Source organism: Trachemys scripta, chromosome 2, assembly GCF_013100865.1.
Source record: "Trachemys scripta elegans isolate TJP31775 chromosome 2, CAS_Tse_1.0, whole genome shotgun sequence".
Taxonomy (NCBI): domain Eukaryota; kingdom Metazoa; phylum Chordata; order Testudines; family Emydidae; genus Trachemys; species Trachemys scripta.
The window spans coordinates 132,008,599-132,029,312 of record NC_048299.1 but is presented as its reverse complement, the minus strand read 5'-3'; the positions used below and the strand labels follow the sequence as shown (position 1 = coordinate 132,029,312).

The 20,714-nt window shown below is 40.3% G+C and overlaps 1 protein-coding gene across 2 annotated transcripts in view; it reads left to right on the top strand.

The window, feature by feature from the left end:
- Positions 1-20,714, top strand: part of MYO10 (myosin X) — a 249,818-nt gene that overhangs the window by 188,827 nt on the left and 40,277 nt on the right. For both annotated transcript variants that reach the window (XM_034761574.1, XM_034761575.1), the window contains exons 20-21: positions 16,014-16,138; positions 16,311-16,425. In XM_034761574.1, coding sequence (XP_034617465.1) covers positions 16,014-16,138; positions 16,311-16,425 — 240 coding nt within the window. The remainder of the gene's footprint in view (positions 1-16,013; positions 16,139-16,310; positions 16,426-20,714) is intronic.

The following is a 20,714-nucleotide window of genomic DNA, read 5'->3' as shown; positions in this document are numbered from 1 at the left end:
TGCTGGTTTATACTATGAGTAAGGTCCCAATTCAGCAACATACTTAAGCACATGCATAAGTGTCACTGACTTCAGTGGGGCTTAAGCACATGCTTCAAAATTAATCCTGCCCTCAAGCATTTTACTTGCTCAACTGTACTGGCAAGTGAGTAGAGTGGGTAAAGCCAACGCGCTACCTGCTGTGAGGAGAGAGTGGGAAGGCATGTAGCCCTGCTTACTCTTGTACTCCACATCCAAGATCCAGGTAATCTGTGTAGAGATGCAAGAGAGGTTTTTACTATCCTTCACTCCACTGATATATGGTCCAAATTGCCATCCAGCCCCAAGAGAACCCATTTCAGTATGTCAGTAATCAAAATGCACATAGATGGCTAATGATAAAATGAAGAGTCTAATATTGAATCCTGCTGTAGGTCCCATGACCTTTATCACAGAGCAAACCTACTTAGAAAGAACAAAGGGCCAAATTTTGATTTGTCACATTGCAGTAAGATTGCAAAACGTAAGTAAGAGCAAAATCTGGGCTTACAGGTTTGTCTTTTAAAACAAATTATTTAAGGGACTAGATATATATCTTCATACAACTAAGAAGGACTGAACTCAGTGTTAAGATAAGTCAAGATCAAAAGAACTATGGGTCACAAACTCTATGGGAGTCAATTGTCAGAGCTCTATTGACATGAACAGTTATGCCAATTTAAAGCCACAGAGGATTTGGCCCTACATAGGAGATTTTAAGTAATTTAGGGCCTGATCCAATGCTTATTGAAGTCAGTGGGAGTCTTTCTGTTGACTTCTGGGAGCATTGAATCAGGCTAATAATGAGGAGTTGTCTTGCTGTGTGCTTATCTCTGACCTGCGAACAGACTAGGAATCTGGACAGACAAGTAATCTATGCATTTTTGTCTAGAGAATTGTATGGTAATATTTAGCAGTTTCCATTAAAAGTTCAGCATTTACCAACAGTTATCCTGCTGCAGTATCTGAGATCACAATACTTTCCTACATTACAATAAGAAATTCTGATGGCGTCACAGATGCTGTATTGTGGTAATTATTGTGGTAGATGGTTACCACTCTAGTTGATCATATGTGTCAAATTGTGAATACCACAATCCACTGGGCAGATGAAGTTAAGTTACTGTTGCTTTCAAAATGGTATTGAAAAGGGTTACCGGCAAAGGAGGGATGGGGGGGGAAGAGTGTGTGCCATTTTGTATGGTTACACGAGGTATAAATCATGAAAGATTTGGTGTTGTTTTTAGGGGAGAGTTGGGTTTGGGAAGGGACATTTTGTTGTTTGTTTGTTTTTTGCCTGGTGTATTTTTACCTTAGAAATATCAGGTCTTATTTTTGATGGTGGTCTCACTGGAGCACAAGAGAAGTGTAATGGGAGATTTTTCAGCTGCTAAAGAGGTAGGATGTGTTGAGTCTGGAACAGAATCTTTTCTCCAAACTGTGTGTCAGGCACGTGAGTAAAGTAGGTGTTAACAAAAGCAAACAATTACGAAACTGTTTTAAACATTCTGACTGAAATCACTCCCCTTTTCAATTGGTCAGGTTCACCTGAATCTCCTTATTCTAGTTGCTATCCAGTTACCTGCACAGTCTTCTAGACAAGACCTGAATTTCTAATATAAAAGCAAGTAGGAAAACAAGATCAGTGTGTGAGAGTAAATTCTGAAGAGAACAGCAAAGAGAGATGCAAGAGGACCAACTGAGATTGTCTTTAAATATATGACCTCAGAATGACCAGCTACAGAAAAAGACTGTTTAGGCCTGAGAGGAAATTAGTTGGAAAGTCTTTACACATAGAGTAGCTAATATGTTGATTATATCGGATAAAGCTGGATCATCTTCCAAGAGCATGGCATGAATCTTTTGTAGTTAGCCAGGTGGCAAAATGAAATATTTCAGTGCTGATATAAAAGGTCAGTGCAGTTTTTTTATAAGCTGAGTTTCTAAGCTTGGAGCTAGAGAGACCATTTAAAATATTTAATAGCTCTTGTCAGGCTGGCCACAATTGGTTATCTTAAATATAGCTGGCAGTCACTCTCTGGGAGCCCTCATAATGACACCATTGGACTCCCTGACTATAAGTTGACTGGTTTCAGACTGGGAATGGCTGAGCCATTACAAACATTGACTCTATCTCCCCTTGTAAGTACTCTCACACTTCTTATCAAACTGTCTGTACTGGGCTAGCTTGATTATCACTTCAAAAGTTGTTTTTTTTGTTTTTTTTTCTCTTAATTAATTGGCCTCTCAGAGTTGGTAAGACAACTCCCACCTGTTTATGCTCTCTGTATGTGTGTGTATATATCTCCTCAATATATGTTCCATTCTATATGCATCCGAAGAAGTGGGCTGTAGTCCACGAAAGCTTATGCTCTAATAAATTTGTTAGTCTCTAAGGTGCCACAAGTACTCCTGTTCTTCTTTTTTATAAGTTGACTGGACACCTTGAGTATAAATTGGGCCCTCAGTTCCATGTTAAGGCAAGCAGGCAGCATTACTTGAATCTCCAGGCAAGGGAAAACTGAAGCATTCAGCCACCGTCGGAGTTCAGGGAGGCTGGTGTCATGGGACTCAGATCTGAATCACAATTAGTCTCTATGAGTGTCGGGTCAGAAAGTCTTTGCAGCCAGCACCCACGGAGTCAGGAATTTGGAATGAATAGAACCCTATGAATTTACCAGGGGATGGGAATAATCTGGCCTTTGAATGCTGCCTGACCCTGGGTTTCCTAGCAACACAAAGCTGGTCAGTGGAATATTTTGCGGTGCTCCTAATTTACACATATCAAATATTAGCTGTGATCTAAGCCTGGCTAATTTCCCTTTATGACTTTCAGACCACTACCTTAATACATGAAGAAGCAAAAAGAAAGGCTCCTAGGAGGCAGCATTTTTTAATTGGCATTTTCTTCCTCCAGAGTAAGAATTACCAGGAACATTAACCAGCTTGAGAAAACACTGAGAAACAAGCCTACTTATTACAGTTGGCTTGTTGCAGAGATCTATGAATATAATATTGAAGTAAACTCTGTATGGGAACTAATTATATCAGAGAAAGAGAAGTAATTCATTTCCTAGTTAAAGAAAAAGAACAGTGATCAAATATTATGTATTTAGTGCTACCAACGCCCACAATTTTATCATGAGTCATGCACTAATTGATGTTTTTCTAAAATCCCCAGCTGCTGGCGTCCTGAGAATATATGAGAATCTCAAGTTTTCATTTTTTGAAAAAGCACTTTCTAATCCTTATGATTGGGAGAAAAGCATGAAAATGGGACCTTGGTACACCCTAAAGTCTCAAAAATCCAGAAACAATTAAAAAGAACCGTATCTTTATTGTTCTTAAATCTTGTGATTTTTAAGCCAATCTCATGATTTTCTGAGGCCTAACTCATGATTTTTTTTAATTATTATTATTTTTTAATATTTGGGGTTGGCAGTGCTGTGTTTTCCATCATCTGATGGCTGTGAAATGGTTTAAGTGAAGCCAGTTGATGCCCTCTGTCTGCATCCTAGTGGACAGATGTCCATATCACAGTTAGCACCCTTCCTAGCATTGTCAAATATGGGCATAGAGAAGGAATGTGTTTACCACAGAGACTGTTCGCCCAGGTTGGGGATAAGAGTCAGGATTGAGGCATATTGTGCCTGTCCTCTACATGTTCTGTGGATAAATTAAGAAATTCAATCTTTCTGGCTGTCTATCCAGCATCTGAGGTCAAATAAGAGCACAGAACTAAGTTCCCTTTAAATAAATAAAAGTTGTAGTTTTTCACAGATAATAAAGCTAGAAAGGGACCACTGTGATCAGCTAGTCTGATCTCCTGTAGAGCTACAGGTCATAGGACTACCCTGAATTAATTCCTGTTTGAATTTGAGCATATCTTTTTAGAGAAGGGAAAAAATGCAATCTTGATTTTAAAAATTACCAGTGATAGAGAATCGACCACAACTCTTGGTAAACTGTTCCCAGGGTTAATTACCCTCACTGTTAAAAATTTACAACTTACTTTTAGTTTTAATTTGTCTAGTATCAGCTTCCAGCCATTGGATCATTTTATACCTTTCTCTGTTAGATCAAAGAGCATATTATTAAATATTTGTTCCCATAAAGATACGTATAGAGTGTAATCACATCACCCCTTACCATCACCATTTCAACCCAAGAAATGATAATTGCTCTGAAATGTAACACTTCAATGCTACTATCGTAATTACATTGAGTTTTAAATAATAGCCAAGGGGAAAGTCTAAAATTCTGTGATAAGCTTAAATAGATTTTGCTCCTTGAATCTATCACTATCCGGCATATTTTCTAATCCTTTAATCATTCTCGTGGCTCTTCTCTGAACCCTCTCCTATTTATCGACATCCTTCTTGAATTATGGACACCAGAACTGGACACAGTATTCCAGTGGCAGTTGCACCAGTGCCAAATACGGTAATATAACCTCTTTACTTCGTGAATAATGAAGAATGCTGAGCAGCCTCTGCAAGATAACGCTTCAGAATGGAAGCCCATCAAATCACTGATAGCATTTGGGCTTGCAATCCAAAAGGGCTAGATAGTAACTTGATAATCTGCCCTAAGCAAGGGGCAGCATGTTGCTGCAATGCTCCAGGAGCAGACCAGAGAATAAATTGTGACTTACAGTAACAATTCCTCCCATGCATTCTCCTGGCTCTGGGGAGGGAGTTTACTTTTTTGAGTGGAGCAGTGCATTGTCCACTTATAGACATCCAGCTACTCTGGTTGGTGAAAAGGAAGGGTGGAGCCAAGACTCCACCCACTCCCCATCCCTTTTCTTTCTCCTCCCTACCCATTTGCTCACGGTAAGGAATATCAGGCAAGCAGTCCCATGGCTCCTCCCCATGTCTGGAGTCACAGTCTGAGCAAGGAGGCCTCATTCCCCGTCCTCCCCTGTGTGCTGAGTAAGGGCTGTGACAATTGAGCCCAACACCGTTTGTGCCATTGTGTTCAGGATATGCTGCTGTTGCCATAGTGGCAAAAGAGAGATATATTAGCACCTGACTGAGGACTAGCCACATGGACAGTTTCACATTTTAAAGACCGCTGAGTAGTAGTAAGTACTACGCTGGCTAATAAAATATTTGTGGATCAGACTCTGTTATAACATTGACTATGCTTGCTGGTATAGATTGAACAGAACATGTTCTATCAGATCCATGATCCATCCTAGGTATTTACCAGTAGTAAAAAATATGATTTTGCAACATGTTTTTATTTCTGTGCCACACAGGCAAGAGTGAACCATGTTACAACCTCCATATTTCAATGTTGTTTTGTTTTTTAAATGTAGACGTGGACTTTTAAAGAAAACACGCCTTAATATATAACAATTGTAAACTGCTGAAAATGAATCCATATGCCTTGATTTAAAAAATTGAGTGTGGATGGGACTGCCATGGAAAATTAAAGTTTATGGGTGAAATCTTGACCCCATTTAAGTCAATGGGAGTTGTCATAGGTTTCTACACGATCTGTATTTCACTCTGTGAGACTAGTTTGTATGCAGCCTGAGGAAGTGTGCATCTGCTAGTTTTAACAGCAGCCATTATTCTATAAATGGAGTAGTATATGTTGCAGACATAGTTCTCTTGACCATTGTCCTGAACAGTGATGACCTTGATTCTGGTCATCTTAACAGGGTGTTGCTAGGGACGGACAGCTGTCTTTTAATTAGTATTTCACAGCATGTTTTTTCATGGTAAGTCTGTAACTAACAGCTTGCTTGATTTTTTTTCAGGGGAGCACTGCTGACCGATTACAATGTGGCGAGAAAGAGTGGCCAGATTGAGGTTTAGCCTGCAGGGATTGGAGCCTTTAATTAGGATGACTTTAGATAAAATGGCAACAGATTATTCACAGGTGGAGAGGAGGGTCTGTGAAGATTTCCAGCTGGGGTCTGCGCTGTAAGCTGCACCTTCTGTCAGTTTTACGAGGACTGTATCAGTCAAGGCTGCTCCAGATCTCAAATCCCCTTTCTTCAGATGCGCTTAATTGCGTGTATCTCACATGGGTGGAGACTCGGTCTCTGTTTTGGGATGTATCCCTGTGAACCTCTCTGTTGATTTCAGTCGGCTCTTTAAAATAACATATTCAAGCAGTAAGGCCCCAGTTCAGCAAAACGCTTAAGCATATGCTTCATTGTTAGCATGTAGGCTGAATTGGTGCCTAAGAAATGATGGGGGCTGAACATTTTTAGGAGACAGCATGTCTTGGGATGTATTTGTCACCAGGCTGAGGGCACAGTTGGCCAAATTCTGCCCTTGTATCTCGGTGGACCCCCATTATAATTGAGGGTAGAATTTGGCCCATTTCAACCCAAGAAAGTGATAATTGCCCTGAAATGTAACACTTCAGTGCTATTATCTTAATTACATTGAGTTTTAAATAATAGCCAAGGGGGAAGTCTAAAATTCTGTGAATTGATGGGTCATTGTTGACATTAGTATGGGATTACAGCCATTTAGAAGGATCCTGTCTCCCTCCTCCCCCCCTCAAATTTGTAAAGCCACTTCTAACTCACATCTTTGCCATAAAAACTATTATAAGCTCTGTGGGGGGAGGCACTGTCACTACTGTATGTGTGTGCAATATTTAGCACAATGGGGCCTTGGCCTAGTTGAGACCTCTGGGTGCTACTGCAATACAAATGCAATGGTAATAAAACTGCTCAATAGCTACAGCAACTGTTTAACAGTGCAACATTTCACGTGTCTTAGGGGGAGCAATGTGTGTGTGAGGGAGAGAGAATCAGTAAACGTTTGTAAAGCAGTTTGAATGAAAGGCCTTATATAAATGCCATTGTCATTTGTAGAGTTTCCTCATTTAATAACTATTTTTGTGAAGAAGAAGAAGAGGTAAAGTTGCAGCACTCCTACAGCATTATTTTAAGCATAAGGATACAGTATGGTACTGTACTCTGGTACAGTAATCACCAAACTTCTGATGTCCCTCGTTAGTCCAAAATATTCAAGGGGAACAAACTAGAGCTAAGTCATACTGGCGCATGCAATAATGGGAATTAAATAGAAGATAGCTAATTGCATATACAGTTAGAAATCATTTGTTATTCCTTGTAATTGGCCAATGTGGTGCTTTCATGTTTGTTCTTGTACAGATGATACAAAAGAGGCAAGAGATTATTATCAAGTTAGCTATAAAATCTTGCCTGGAATTTGGTACAGAATGTTTAATCTGAGTATCCATTTCTGAAATCCTCACTTGGCACTGCTAGATGTGTGTAACTGTCAATTTAATATTCACACGCCCTCTCTCCGTATTGTTGCCTTAATCTTAGCAATTAATCACCATCGATGTTACTATTTCTCCAATTTTTGTTAGAGATTTTTTTATGGGGGAGGGGACGGATCAGGGAGAGAAATATGCACACACATTTATATATACACGCTCACTCACTCAAAGATCCTCTTCATTGTTTCTTACCTATCCAAATATTTCCTTGCCTAACGTTGTAGTCTAGTACTGGTGGCATGTGAATTTCTAGCATTTGTTATGCTGTTCTGTGTCCATGGGGTTTATTTCCTCTCTCTCATGTTCACTGGAATAGAGAAGGAACATCTCCCAAAGCCAGCGAACCGTCACTTTTGCAGCAGTTCTTTTCAGAGCACTCAGGAGTTGCTACTGGCTGCATGTTGGAGGATACCAGACACTTCTACATACTCTTTGGTTTTTTTAAGTTGCCTTCAAAGTGTGTGTTCTTGAAGTCAGTAGGGTTTGAGGCACTCCACATCTTGCTGGATGTGCTCAGCTGTAAATAGAATTGAGCCCTCCATGCCACCTAAGACACTGTCTAAATTTATTTACTCTCTTACCTTATAAAACATTCACCTTTTATTCTCATATGCATTGAGAATTAACTCTGTGGACATTGCAGTGCCATAGAAACTGAAAAGAATGCTCAGATTTCACTCCTTGTGGCCTGTGTACCTGAGGGAGATTTGGAGCAATGTAGCTAGACTAGTGCAAACACCTAACATAGAAGTGCTGCATCAGTGCAAAATAAGACTTACACCTGTGTGACTTGCCCTGGTAATTTAACCTCTGCGGGCAAAAACTTAAAAACAATGTGGTTCTACTGTACAGAAGGATGGGGTGGGACAGAGCAGGTTTCTAAAGGAACACAGATGGTCTGAGGGAGAGGAATGCATGTGGCCTTCCAGTCTTTTCAGGGGCCACATGGGGCTGGAGTAACTTCCCCAGAGTAGCCCTGCAGCCTGGAAGAAGGATTTATCTGCCTGGCATTCTAGACTCTGACTGAGATTGGAGCCCCACTGTGCATACATACAAAGACAGTCCCTGCCCCCAAAGAGTTTATAATTTAAATAGACAAGACCAATGTAAGATGGGGAGAATGGGCAGGGGGAAGTGGGGAAGTGACTTGCCCAGGGTCACATATCATCTCAGCAGGGAACAGAACCTAGCTCTCCTGATTCCTAGCTACTGGACCACACTGGCTTTACAATGTAGCTCCCTGTGCATTTGCCTGCTACCCAATCTACTATTTGGATTGGATACTGGACATGAGGGGGGTAAAGGATTATAGAGTAGCATAAAGATAAGGATCACTTAATATAACAATATGCAACGATTTGTATCTTTTTTTTTTTTTTTTAATGCTGACAGATATTTTTATAAGAAAAATATCACCCTGGCTGGATTCATATGTGGAATTAAATTTGCTCATCAAATTCATATAGAAAAAACAAGTAGGACTGTGGATTAATCACAATTAACTCATGCAATTAATTTAAAAAATTAATTGTGATTAATCAGTTTTAATCGCACTGTTAAACAATAGAATACCAATCAAAATGTGTTAAATATTTTTGGATGTTTTTCTACATTTTCAAATATATTGATTTCAATTACAACACAGAATACAAAGTGTACAGTACTCGCTTTATATTATTTTTATTACAGATATTTGCACTGTAAACAATAAACAAAAGAAATAGTATTTTTCAGTTCATCTCATACAAGTACCATAATGCAATCTCTTTATCTTGAAAGTGCAACTTACAAATGTAGATTTTTTTTTTGTTGCGTAACTGCATTCAAAAATAAAACAATGTAAAATTTTAGAGCCGACAAGCCCACTCAGTCCTACTTCTTGGTAAGCCAATCACTAAGAGAAACAAGGTTGGTTACAATTTGCAGGAGATAATGCGGCTGCTTCTTGTTTACAGTGTCACCTGAAAGTGAGAACAGACATTCCCATGGCACTGTTGTAGCCAGCGTCACAAGATATTTGTGTCAGATGCGCTAAAGATTCATATGTCCTTTCAAGCTTCAACTACCATTCCAGAGGACATGCTTGATAATGATCCAAAGCTGTGCAGACCGACGCATGTTCACTTTCATCATCTGAGTCAGATGCCACCAGCAGAAGGTTGATTTTCTTTTTTGGTGGTTCAGGTTCTGTAGTTTCTGCATCAGAGTGTTGCTCTTTTAAGACTTCTGAAAGCATGCTCTACACCTTGTCCCTCTCAGATTTTGGAAGGCACTTCAGATTCTTAAAACCTGGGTCAAGTGCTGTAGCTATCTTTAGAAATCTCACATTGGTACTTTCTTTGCATTTTGTCAAATCTGTAGTGAAAGTGTTCTTAAAATGAACAACATGTGCTGGGTCATCATCTGAGACTGCTATAACATGAAATATATGGCAGAATGTTGGTAAAATAGAGCAGGAGACATAGAATTCTCCCCCAAAGAGTTCAGTCAAAATTTAATTAACACATTATTATTATTTTTTTAATGAGTGCCATCAGCATGGAAGCATGTCCTCTGGAACGATGGCCGAAGCATGAAGGGGCATACAAAAGTTTAGCATATCTGGCACCTTGCAGTGTTGGCTACAAAAGTGTCATGCAAATGCCTGTTCCCACTTTCAGATGACATTGTAAATAAGAAGCCAGCAGCATTATCTCCCATAAATGTAAACAAACTTGTTTCTCTTAGCGATTGCCTGAACAAGAAGTAGGACTGAGTGAACTTGTAGGCTCTAAAGTTTTACATTGTTTTATTTTTGAATGCAGTTATTTTTTGTACATAATTCTACATTTGTAAGTTCAACCTTCTTGATAAAGAGATTGCACTACAGTGCTTGTATTAGGTGAATTGAAAAATACAATTTTTTGTTTTTTACAAAGCAAATATTTGTAATAAAAATAAATATAAAGTGAGCACTGTATACTTTGTATTGAGTGTTGTAATTGAAATCAATATGTTTGAAAATGTAGAAAATATCTAAACATATTTAAATAAATGATATTCTATTATTGTTTAACAGTGTGATTAATTGCGATTAATTTTTTAAATTTCTTGACAGCCTTGCATTTTGAACAAGCATGCATTTTGGAGGAGCACAGGGACCCAACTACAAAGACCTTGTGTAATAAATCCCTTCAGGGAGCCAAATTAATTTGTCTTTGAATAGAACAGGGGTCGGCAATGTTCGGCACGCAGCTCGCCAGGGTAAGCACCGTGGCGGGCCGGGCCAGTTTTATTTACCTGCTGACGCGGCAAGTTCGGCCGATCGCGGCCCCCACTGGCCGCGGTTCGCCGTCCCGGGCCAAAGGGGGTGGCGAGAAGCGGCGCGGGCGAGCGATGTGCTGGCCGCGGCTTCTCGCCGCCCCTATTGGCCCGGGACGGCGAACCGCGGCCAGTGGGGGCCGCGATCGGCTGAACCTGCTGTGTCAGCAGGTAAATAAAACTGGCCAAACGTTGCCGACCCCTGGAATAGAAATCAATAAGCTTTAGACTTGTGCATTAGTACAAAATCCACTATAAAACAAATAAGGAACAAATGAGCTCTTTTAATCAAGTGTGTCTCTTTCAAGATACAATATTGCCAATATTTCCTTGCTTTTGATGTAAAGTGTTTACAAACAGGGAAAGACTTCTCATTTTTAAATGCAACAGAGGGTCCTATGGCACCTTTAAGACTAACAGAAGTATTGGGAGCATAAGCTTTTGTGGGTAAGAACCTCACTTCTTCAGATGCAAGTAATGGAAATCTCCAGAGGCAGGTATAAATCAGTCTGGAGATAACGAAGTTAGTTCAGTCAGGGAGGGTGAGGTGTGCTCTGCTAGCAGTTGAAGTGTGAACACCAAGGGAGGAGAAACTGCTTCTGTAGTTGGCTAGCCATTCACAGTCTTTGTTTAATCCTGATCTGATGGTGTCAAATTTGCAAATGAAATGTAGCTTGCCACATCCCTTCAGTTAAGTCCTTTGATCTCTCTCTCTATATATATCTGGCTGTCTCTTAAACTCATTTATACTATTTGTTTCAGTGGACTTGCTTGTCAGCCTATTCCATTTATTTCTTCTTTGCCTGAGATAGTTCTACCTGAATTTTCTTAGGCAATCTAGAAATGAGGAACTAGTTATTTTTTATAACGTCTCTGTGCTGTGAAGTTCTTTCTATCTAGCCAAAATCAGTTTGATTGTTTAGCTTGGCAGGGCCATGACTGCCTTACACTTACAAGGCAAGTTTTCCAGGGCAGTTGTAATTATCTTTTGAAATGGAGACTAAATCCAAACTACTCCTACTACTATTTTAGTTGAGGTTTAACCAATGATTGGCACAGTAAGAAAATTGCATCTTTTTATGTGTATCCCCCCCCTCTAAATTCTAGCCCCCCCCCCCAATTTACAAACTAAAAAACTAACTCGTGAAAAAAACATCAAGGTATTAATGTCTGCCCTAAGGGCTTTTCCTGATGATAATCTCAGGCACAAGCTTTGCACTTTTAGGAGGCTCAGGACAGATCAGAGTAGGCATTTAGCATCTTAGGGAGCCAGAGTCTTGCCTGCATGGACTTCAGGTCATATTAAAGCCCTGACTTTAGTGCCCTCTGGCACAAATTTAATCTGTGGACATCACAAACTGATAAATTGCAAGTTGCATTTCCAAAGAGGAGGAGAAGGAGAACAACAACAAAAACACAGCATCAAGCAGAATGGTTCTTACTTGCAACCATTAAAATCAGGAAAATTCCAAGTTAAGGTTACCTCGCTGCCCTAAACGTGGCTGAGGTGAGATTCTATTACAGTTACACCAGTGTAAATATGGAGTATTTCCATTAAAATATTTTGCCTGTTAGTGCAGCTTCATGTGATCCTCTGTCAGAGTAGCCCACAGCACAGCTTATTCTGATCACTGATGCGTTATTTATTTTTCCAACACAGACTGTCTGCTGATGGAGCAAATATTTGATAGAGGATCTTGTGTGCAGCATTGAATAAGTGCCAATAAGTCAAGTTAAAGGGATACTCGGTTTAAAAATAAAAATTGCCCTCCTTCAGAAACTTCGAATATTCTCGTTACAAATAATATTTAAGATTCCTGTAAATGAAAAAGATGAGAGAGAAAAAAACATTTGCTTCAGTTTATTTTGCGCATTTGTCAGTGCTTTTTGTCAAGCAATTTTCACAGTTTCTCCTGGATAGTTGTCATTTCCCTCTTTTGTTTGTCCATGGGGAGAGGGGGAAACAAGATTATTAAAAAGGAAGAAAGGAAAATGCACAGGCATTCAGAGCCGGTACAGAACCTGAAACAATTTTAACTCATTTTGGAAATGGACTAGATTTTATGTTGATCATATTACAGTAAGGGACTCTGAGAGCTTTCCGTTGAATCTCTGTGCTTTTCTGAGTTTGCTAGAACATTGATGTTATTTTAGGATAGTTTTATTTTTAGTATGTTATTAATTTTTACATCAGGATACAGTATATGTTCAATACAGTGTTTTAGAAGAGATAAGTTGTGGTTCTGCTCACTTTAAAATACTTTATAAAATTCACTCTTTACATGTGTTTTTATAAAGTAAACTGCTTTGAAAGCAGGAGCAATCAAAGAAGTTTCTCTCTCGCTCTAGTCTACCGGATTCCAGGGCCAAATCTGCCCTCACATTACACTGATTTAAATTGGAAGTACTCTACTGGTGTAGACTAGTGTAGGCGAAATCAGATCTAGCACAGTGCATGAAATAGACACTCTGTGCTAGAGTGAGAATACTTCTGTAGTTCAGGTTACGGTTGGCTGCCATTTTCAGTCTCAGAAGTGGCTGCATTTTAATAGTAGTGTATATACACTATTTAGCCTCCAGTTCCACAAACACACACAATTAACTTTAAGGACATGAGTAGTCACATTGATCTCAGGCATAAGTGTTTGCAAGTTTGGGACCATAGTTTGTAAAGTTCTGTTAGATAAAGAAGGAAATGAGCTACCTACCATCAGTTATTGGTCTGTGTACGGTGCCTTCCACGGGGGTCAGGGTCCATGACCAGGGCTCCTAAGTGCTAATAATTAATAGTAAGTGTAAGATACTGTATATTTATTATTACATCATAAGGTTTCTGTGCTTTCTTTATTTAAATAAGCTTTGAATGAGTCTGCTGGATAGTTAATAAGATTAGGACTCATAAAATGATACTTTTCTGTGTATATGCTGCATGTTATGGTATTGTGCTTAGGCCTGAATTAGTGTTTCTTTTAGTTGTTTTACTTCTAACTGTAAAACGGTGGATATGCTTAAATGTCTTATCTCCTGGCTCTCTGCAATCTCTCCCCCCTGACCGCAGTCTCCGAGCACCCCAAACAGCTTCTTGCGTTGTCAAAGCCAATATTGCTGCTTATGTTCCTGAGAGCAGAATAGCCAGCAGCTCTCCCGCAGGACAATAAAGTTCACTGCCTCTATAGGCCCAGGTAGTGTGAAATTTGTATCCACTGCCATGGGGCAGACACACGTAACACAGCAGGCAATGGCTATTCAAAGTGTATTGCTGAAACCAGTCTTGCATAATGGTGGAATTCCTTGAAACAGTAACTACACTAGTAAGAGGAATAAATTATTAAAGTAATGTCAGGTGTGACAGGCAATTTTTATAGCTTCTTCACCTCCCCTTAGGTAAATCAGCATCTGGGATACAGATATCCAATCTCAGTGCAGTGAGAGAAGTAAATTTTAGTGGCTGAATTTCTTACTGGCCCAGGGCTCTCCCTCTAACCCTTTATCAAATCCTGCAGCCACACCACACTAATTATCCCGAGAATGGGAGGGGTTGCCATGGTGACCGAGCACTTTTTAAAGCACAGGAATGGTGTTCATTACTGTTCACTGTCTTTAGCTGTGGGGAAAAGGTCAGTGTGGCAGTTGTTTTCCATATGGATTTTGGCCTCTGTGCCAAAGAAGAGGCTGAAATGTACTTGCGATGTCTGTAAAATGGTGAGTGTTACTGAACTTTATAGAGCTATTTGGACTAAGCAGCTTGGTTCAGAAATGTTTTACTGCACACGGAGATAAACTATAAAATATTGCTATGAGAGAGAAATGAATGAAAGGAAGATTGTTGTGGTGTTAACATCTTTGTTTTAAATGTTGATTGCTTTTTTGGGGGGGAGGGTTGAAATTAATACACTAATATTTTTGAAGTTCCTTTCTGTACATATTTTGCTTTGTTTTAAACGTCTAGTAAATAGAACATAAAACTAATAAATTAGTTTAATTGTGACTGGCAGCAACCGAAGATATTTAATTCAATGAAGTTGTGCAGTTCTAAAATAATTATTGTGAGGTTGTGTTTTCTTAAAATTACTTGTGATAAATAAAGCGTCATTAAAGTTCACTGTTTGACAAGTAATGGAAAAAGCATTTTGAACCAGTGTCACATCACTCCCACTGATGTCCATTGACTGCAGTAGGAGCTGGATCAGGCCCTATATAACCCATTAGCCATATGTGCCATATTGTGCACTCAAGGCTTACTCAGGTAGATGGCCTGTACCAGCAAAGAAAGTGGTTTACCGTAAGCAAGTGAGTAGCCCCACTGAACTCAATGGAATTACTCACCTTATGTAGTTAAGTACATACGTATGTACTTTTCAGGATTAGGGTTAGAGTGCTCAGTGACTTGCAGGATTGCCACCTTACACTGACTTCAGTGGATTTTTTATGGATGTAATTTAGGGGAGAATTTGATTCTTCCACTGCAGCATCTGGTCAAAAAGCAAGATATGGCAAAAAAGTACCCATGAATCCTAAATAAGAAGCACCACCTATGTTAACTTTTAGACTTTAATATGTGAATGATTGGGTTTATAACTTATCTGGTGCATCTCTTTTCTAAATAAAAAAGGATGTTAAAATAGCTAAACATAAAGCTAAAGAAACAGAATGTTGTGGCTAAATTTGCTAGGTAAAGAAATGCTTTCTACCACATACACACAATAAAATGACCTGTCTGCTGCTTTACATTGGTAGCCAATACATGACCAGTATGAAATAATAGTAATGAAATATACGACTAATCAGAAGAGGGAAGAGACTGACAAACTTTTCATCATCAATTTTAAATAGGAAATGAAGTGTTTATCATTGTTACAAAATTAAGAAAACAAAACACACACAAACCTATTCCTTAGCTATTCTAATTGGTCTCCATCCCTATGTTTGTGTCACTGACATTTGACACAGAAGCAGGATTGATTATCTCCAGGGAATGCAGATTAAGGGGTTTATTTATTTTTCAAGCTTGTAGCTATTAATTTAGCAATTCCTTGGTCCTTTCCACTGTTTCATTATTGAGAGCAATGTCTAGTTACCAAATACAAGTGAAATGAAAAGAGATGGCTGATTGGGTTAAACAGGGGTTGCAGTGCTGCATAAGGAGATTACATTGTGTAATTATCCTTTTAGTTTGTTTCATTCAGAAGAGATATTTTATATGCCCTGAAATGTTCATGTATGTAGAAACTATACCTCCAGTGTAAGGTATTTTGGATGTAGGAGCTCTGACTTGGCTCCATGCTTCTCTGATTTGTATGTATAACTTTTCATTTATTTTCCCAAGATCTCACATTACAAATTTGATAGAGACCATGTTAATATCCGTTATTGTTAAGAAAGTTATTTTAATTTTAAAAATCCGTTTGTTTTAGATGCCAGACCATTTCGACCAGACTGTGGTGCTTAACCAGCTACATTATTCTGGGATGCTGGAGACAGTGAGGATACGAAGGGCTGGCTTTCCAGTGAGAAGGCAATTTCAAGATTTTTATAAAAGGTAAACATGCGGTGGGACAATTGTATGAAACAAACATAAATCCTGGATATTGAGCTCATGCTCTTAACTAAGGGGATTCGAAACCTTATTAAATGGAGGGGGGATGGGGAGGGGGAAAATCTATTGTCAAATTAAGAGATAAGTAATTTTTTTTTCTTGTGGTGGGGGCCAGGTATAAAGTCCTAATGAGAAACTTGACTGTGCCTGAAGATTTAAAAGGGAAGTGTGCCGTCCTCCTTCATCGGTATGACAGTACTAGCACTGAATGGCAGCTTGGAAAAAATAAGGTAACATAATCTTACTAGATGGTTGTCCTCTTTAATTAGAATCATAGAACCATAGAATATCAGGGTTGGAAGGGACCTCAGGAGGTCATCTAGTCCAAGCCCCTGCCCAAAGCAGGACCAATCCCCAACTAAATCATCCCAGCCAGGGCTTTGTCAAGCCTGACCTTAAAAACCTCCACCACCTCCCTAGGTAACCCACTCCAGTGCTTTACCACTCTCCTAGTGAAAAAGATTTTCCTAATATCCAATCTAAACCTCCCCCACTGCAACTTGAGACCATTACTCCTTGTTCTGTCATCTGCTACCTCTGAGAACAGTCTAGATCCATCCTCTTTGGAACCCCCTTTCAGGTAGTTGAAAGTAGCTAACAAATCCCCCCTCATTTTTCTCTTCTGCAGACTAAACAATCCCAGTTCCTTCTGCCTGTCCTCATAAGTCATGTACTCCAGCCCCCTAATCATTTTTGTTGCCCTCTGCTGGACTCTTTCCAATTTTTCTACATCCTTCTTGTAGTGTGGGGCCCAAAACTGGACACAGTACTCCAGATGAGGCCTCACCAATGTCGAATAGAGGGGAATGATCACGTCCCTCAATCTGCTGGCAATGCCCCTACTTATACAGCCCAAAATGCAGTTAGCCTTCTTGGCAACAAGAGCACACTGTCGACTCATATCCAGCTTCTCGTCCATTGTAACCCCTAGGTCCTTTTCTGCAGAAGAAATTCCATGGCTGTTGCTAATATGAGTCTAAGGACAGTATTTAGGCAGCTCCCACACGTTTTGTTTGTTTGTTTGTTTTTGTTTGGCAACAACACAGAGAAAAAAGCTTGATCTCAAACAACAGGCCTTTGCAGAGATTCCATCCTTTCTGTGAATGTATGCCCCTAGCATTCTCAAATCATTTAATAGTATTGCACACATAGATATTCCATTTTATGGGAGTCTAAGAAACAGTTAAAAGTATACTGGGCAAAGTACTAGGGAATATACTGTAAAGATCAATTCCAAATTGGTCAAGATAGTCCAGCAGGCCTCTCATCTGTTACTGCTATGTCCCTTGGTATAACTCCCACTTAGGGTGACCAGATGTCCTGATTTTATAGGGACAGTCCCGATTTTTGGGTCTTTTTCTTATATAGGCTCCTATTACCTCCCCACCCCCTGTCCCGATTTTTCACACTTGCTGTCTGGTCACCCTACTCCCACTGATACCTTATGTATGGGGAATAAGGGGATAACAGACCCAGAAGTAAAGCTGGCTGAATTGTCAGGGGTCCAGTATAAATATTTGTGAAGAGCTTTGTTATTATTCTTGATGTGTTTTCCCATAAGGAATCCAGGGCAAAGATACCTTGTAAAATCCCATTGATTTCAGTGAGACTTTCTATAGTAGCATTTACATTTAACAGTTCCATCCATTCCATAACACATCTAAAGGGCTTGAAAATAAGTGAATGGAAGTACCACATGGTTCCTGTGTGTTGTGTTCTTACAAGGTGAAATCTCAGCAAAAAAGCAGCATGTTAGTAAATCCAAAGGAGCCCATTAAGATAATATAGGTAGAATTGAAACCGTCTCCCATTATTAAGGGACCTAAAGATTTATAGATCACTTTGATTTACATTGACATTGGTCCTACCTTCTCGTAGACCACTGTTTACAAATAATGCAATAAATTCAAAGCCATAACTAGGTTTTGCTTCACATTTCATGTTCTCTCAGCCATGCAGTATGTTAACAGTATTACACCCATTCACATGAATTAGAGTAATGTTGATTTAAACCATGGGCATTGCTTCAAAATTTAGGGAAATATATAGGAGAGACTCCGCACTGCTCTGAAAGCTCCATATACAGTAGAACCTTTGCAGCTGTCAGAGCTGGTTTTACAACTTTTCCAGCGATGCGCAAAAATCACCTAAGGGGATTGGTAAATGTACTTGTGAAGCAAGTCAGTAAGGAGCTTATTTCTGAGGAGGGCAAGAGGACATGAAATTCAAACTGTACATCTTGCGTGGGCACCTGTCACCTGCAAGAATCAGTACAGGGAGCAAGCCAAGGGCAAAGTGGCAGCCAGTTGTCTTGATTTTTGCATCTAAGTCAGACTCTAAACGTTGTTTTAACTTTACCTGTAACTGCCCTTCACATTATTGAGGAAAGGACAATACAGTTCATCTGTACTACAGTAAAGAGGAAAAGGATAGCTTTGTATCCATTTTTTAAAATTACAATATACAAAAAGAGGAATAAAGCAGTTTTAACAGATAGAAAAAGACTTACTGTTTGTGGTATTTAATGATATTATCCCTTCCATTTTAATGTAAAAGGAGTGATGATAACATCATGGGGATTAGGGCAGCAGCTGAGATACTTCTTGTTTTTACAAGCCCAGATTCAGGAAAGCACTCCTATTCGGGAAAACACACAAGCCCATGCTTAATACGTGATTAAATCCATCCTCTTTCAGGAAAGCAATTTAGTGCTTTCCTGAATCAGGACCATAGTGATCTAGAGAGTGCTAGAGCAAAATTGGATAGGAAAGGATAGTAGACCCACTGAAGCAGAGGCTGTTTCACACGCGGGAGTAAAGACTTCCCATGGGAGTAAAGCTTATAAAAAAACTAGATGGTGCAACCTTTACATTGATGAGCACTTAGGCAATGGGACTTCTCATGCAAGCGAGTGCTCACCAATGTTGGGTAACTGTTGTATAATCCGGTCCCTTTGAGGCTCCACTCAGGACTGGATTATATCCTCCCATATGGGGAGTGTGGCTGTCTTCATTGGTGAGAAGTTGGTTTGGTGTTTTGTTGTTGTTGTACAGAAGTAAAACAATTCCAGAAAAAGCCCTTATCCCTGGGGAAATGCTCTCTTTCCCATTGAAAAATGCATCAATGCAGAATAATAAATTTTAGTCATATCTGACCATCATCTTTTTTAATGGTTATTTCTGCCAAGTTAACAAACCCTGGTTCAAAAACAAGAGGCCATAATCCAACAGAGCTCTCCTGCTAAGTAACTAGCTTGCTCTTTCCTCACAACTCATTTCCTCGGTGCCCACTGAAATTGGAACAGTGGTGAGGATTCTGGCTCCAAACAGCCAGGAGAATTGCATCCTTTTTCACCTGAACTCCACACAAGATTTTACTCCTCCCTCATCTCATAGCAAAACCCAACCAGTAGAGTGTCACCCTGTGAGAACTGCAGGGGAGGGGAGGAATGTGAAGGCAAGATGCAAAGCAGCTGCACAACCACCACGACAGCCTGTGGACGGGAGTAGCAGCTGCCGCCCTCTTTGCCTCCTTCTGAACCCTCTTGCCCTCCTGCACTACACAGAGTTTTGGCTTAGTGAAGCTAGTGTGTGCCTGTGTGTCCACACTGGCCACACACTCACCTCACCTCCACAATCCCTAACTCCAGGCTCCTATAAACAGCTGCCCCGAGCTTGGCTCTGGTGTGCTTCAGATGCACACTGTCCCTGCACTAGGCTTCCACCACTTCCTCTGCCCCAGTGCAGCCTAACACCACATTCCCACCAGATTTCAAGCCATACACCCAGAGTAGGTACCAGACGATTCAGCCCTAAGATGCAGATGGAAGAGGAGGTCTGGAAAAGGTCTTATGCCACACAGGGCACATAGCACAGGACTACGTTATAGCGTCTTAATCAGCACCGTTATTATTAAGATTGAGTCAAGCATAGGAGATTTGTTGTTCAACCATAAAAACTTGCTCCAGGCTGAAAATGAACTTTAAAACCCCCACTTGGTAACAGACTTTCTTTTTTGAGTTCCAGATTGTTTAAAAAATCAAGTTAGAGGAGTGCAAGAATATAATTAAGATTTACCCATTTCAGTTGCAATTTACACACTACTGTAAACCTCAGAAGCCAAGTGCAACTTTGCAAAGTTGGTGTGGCATTGGCATGAGTGCTGTAACTAAGAAGATACTTAAATAGGGTTACCATATCTCATAAATAAAAAAAGAGGACCCTCCACGGGCCCTGGCCCCGCCCATTTCCCCACCCCTAGCCCCGCCCCAACTCTGCCCCTTCCCCACCCTAACTCCGCCCCCTCCTCCCTTCCACTCCCAGCCAGGGGGAAAGGGCTGCCCCAGTGCTACCGGCTTCAGGGTTTGCCGGACAGCCCCCAGACCCTGCGCCCCCAGCCGGCGCTTCCCCAGCCGGGGGCGCAGGGTCTGGAGGCTGCCCAGCAAACCGTGAAGCCGGTAGCGCTCGGGCTTTGGGCAGCCCCTATGCCTCCGGACCCTGCGCCCCCAGCCGGACATGTC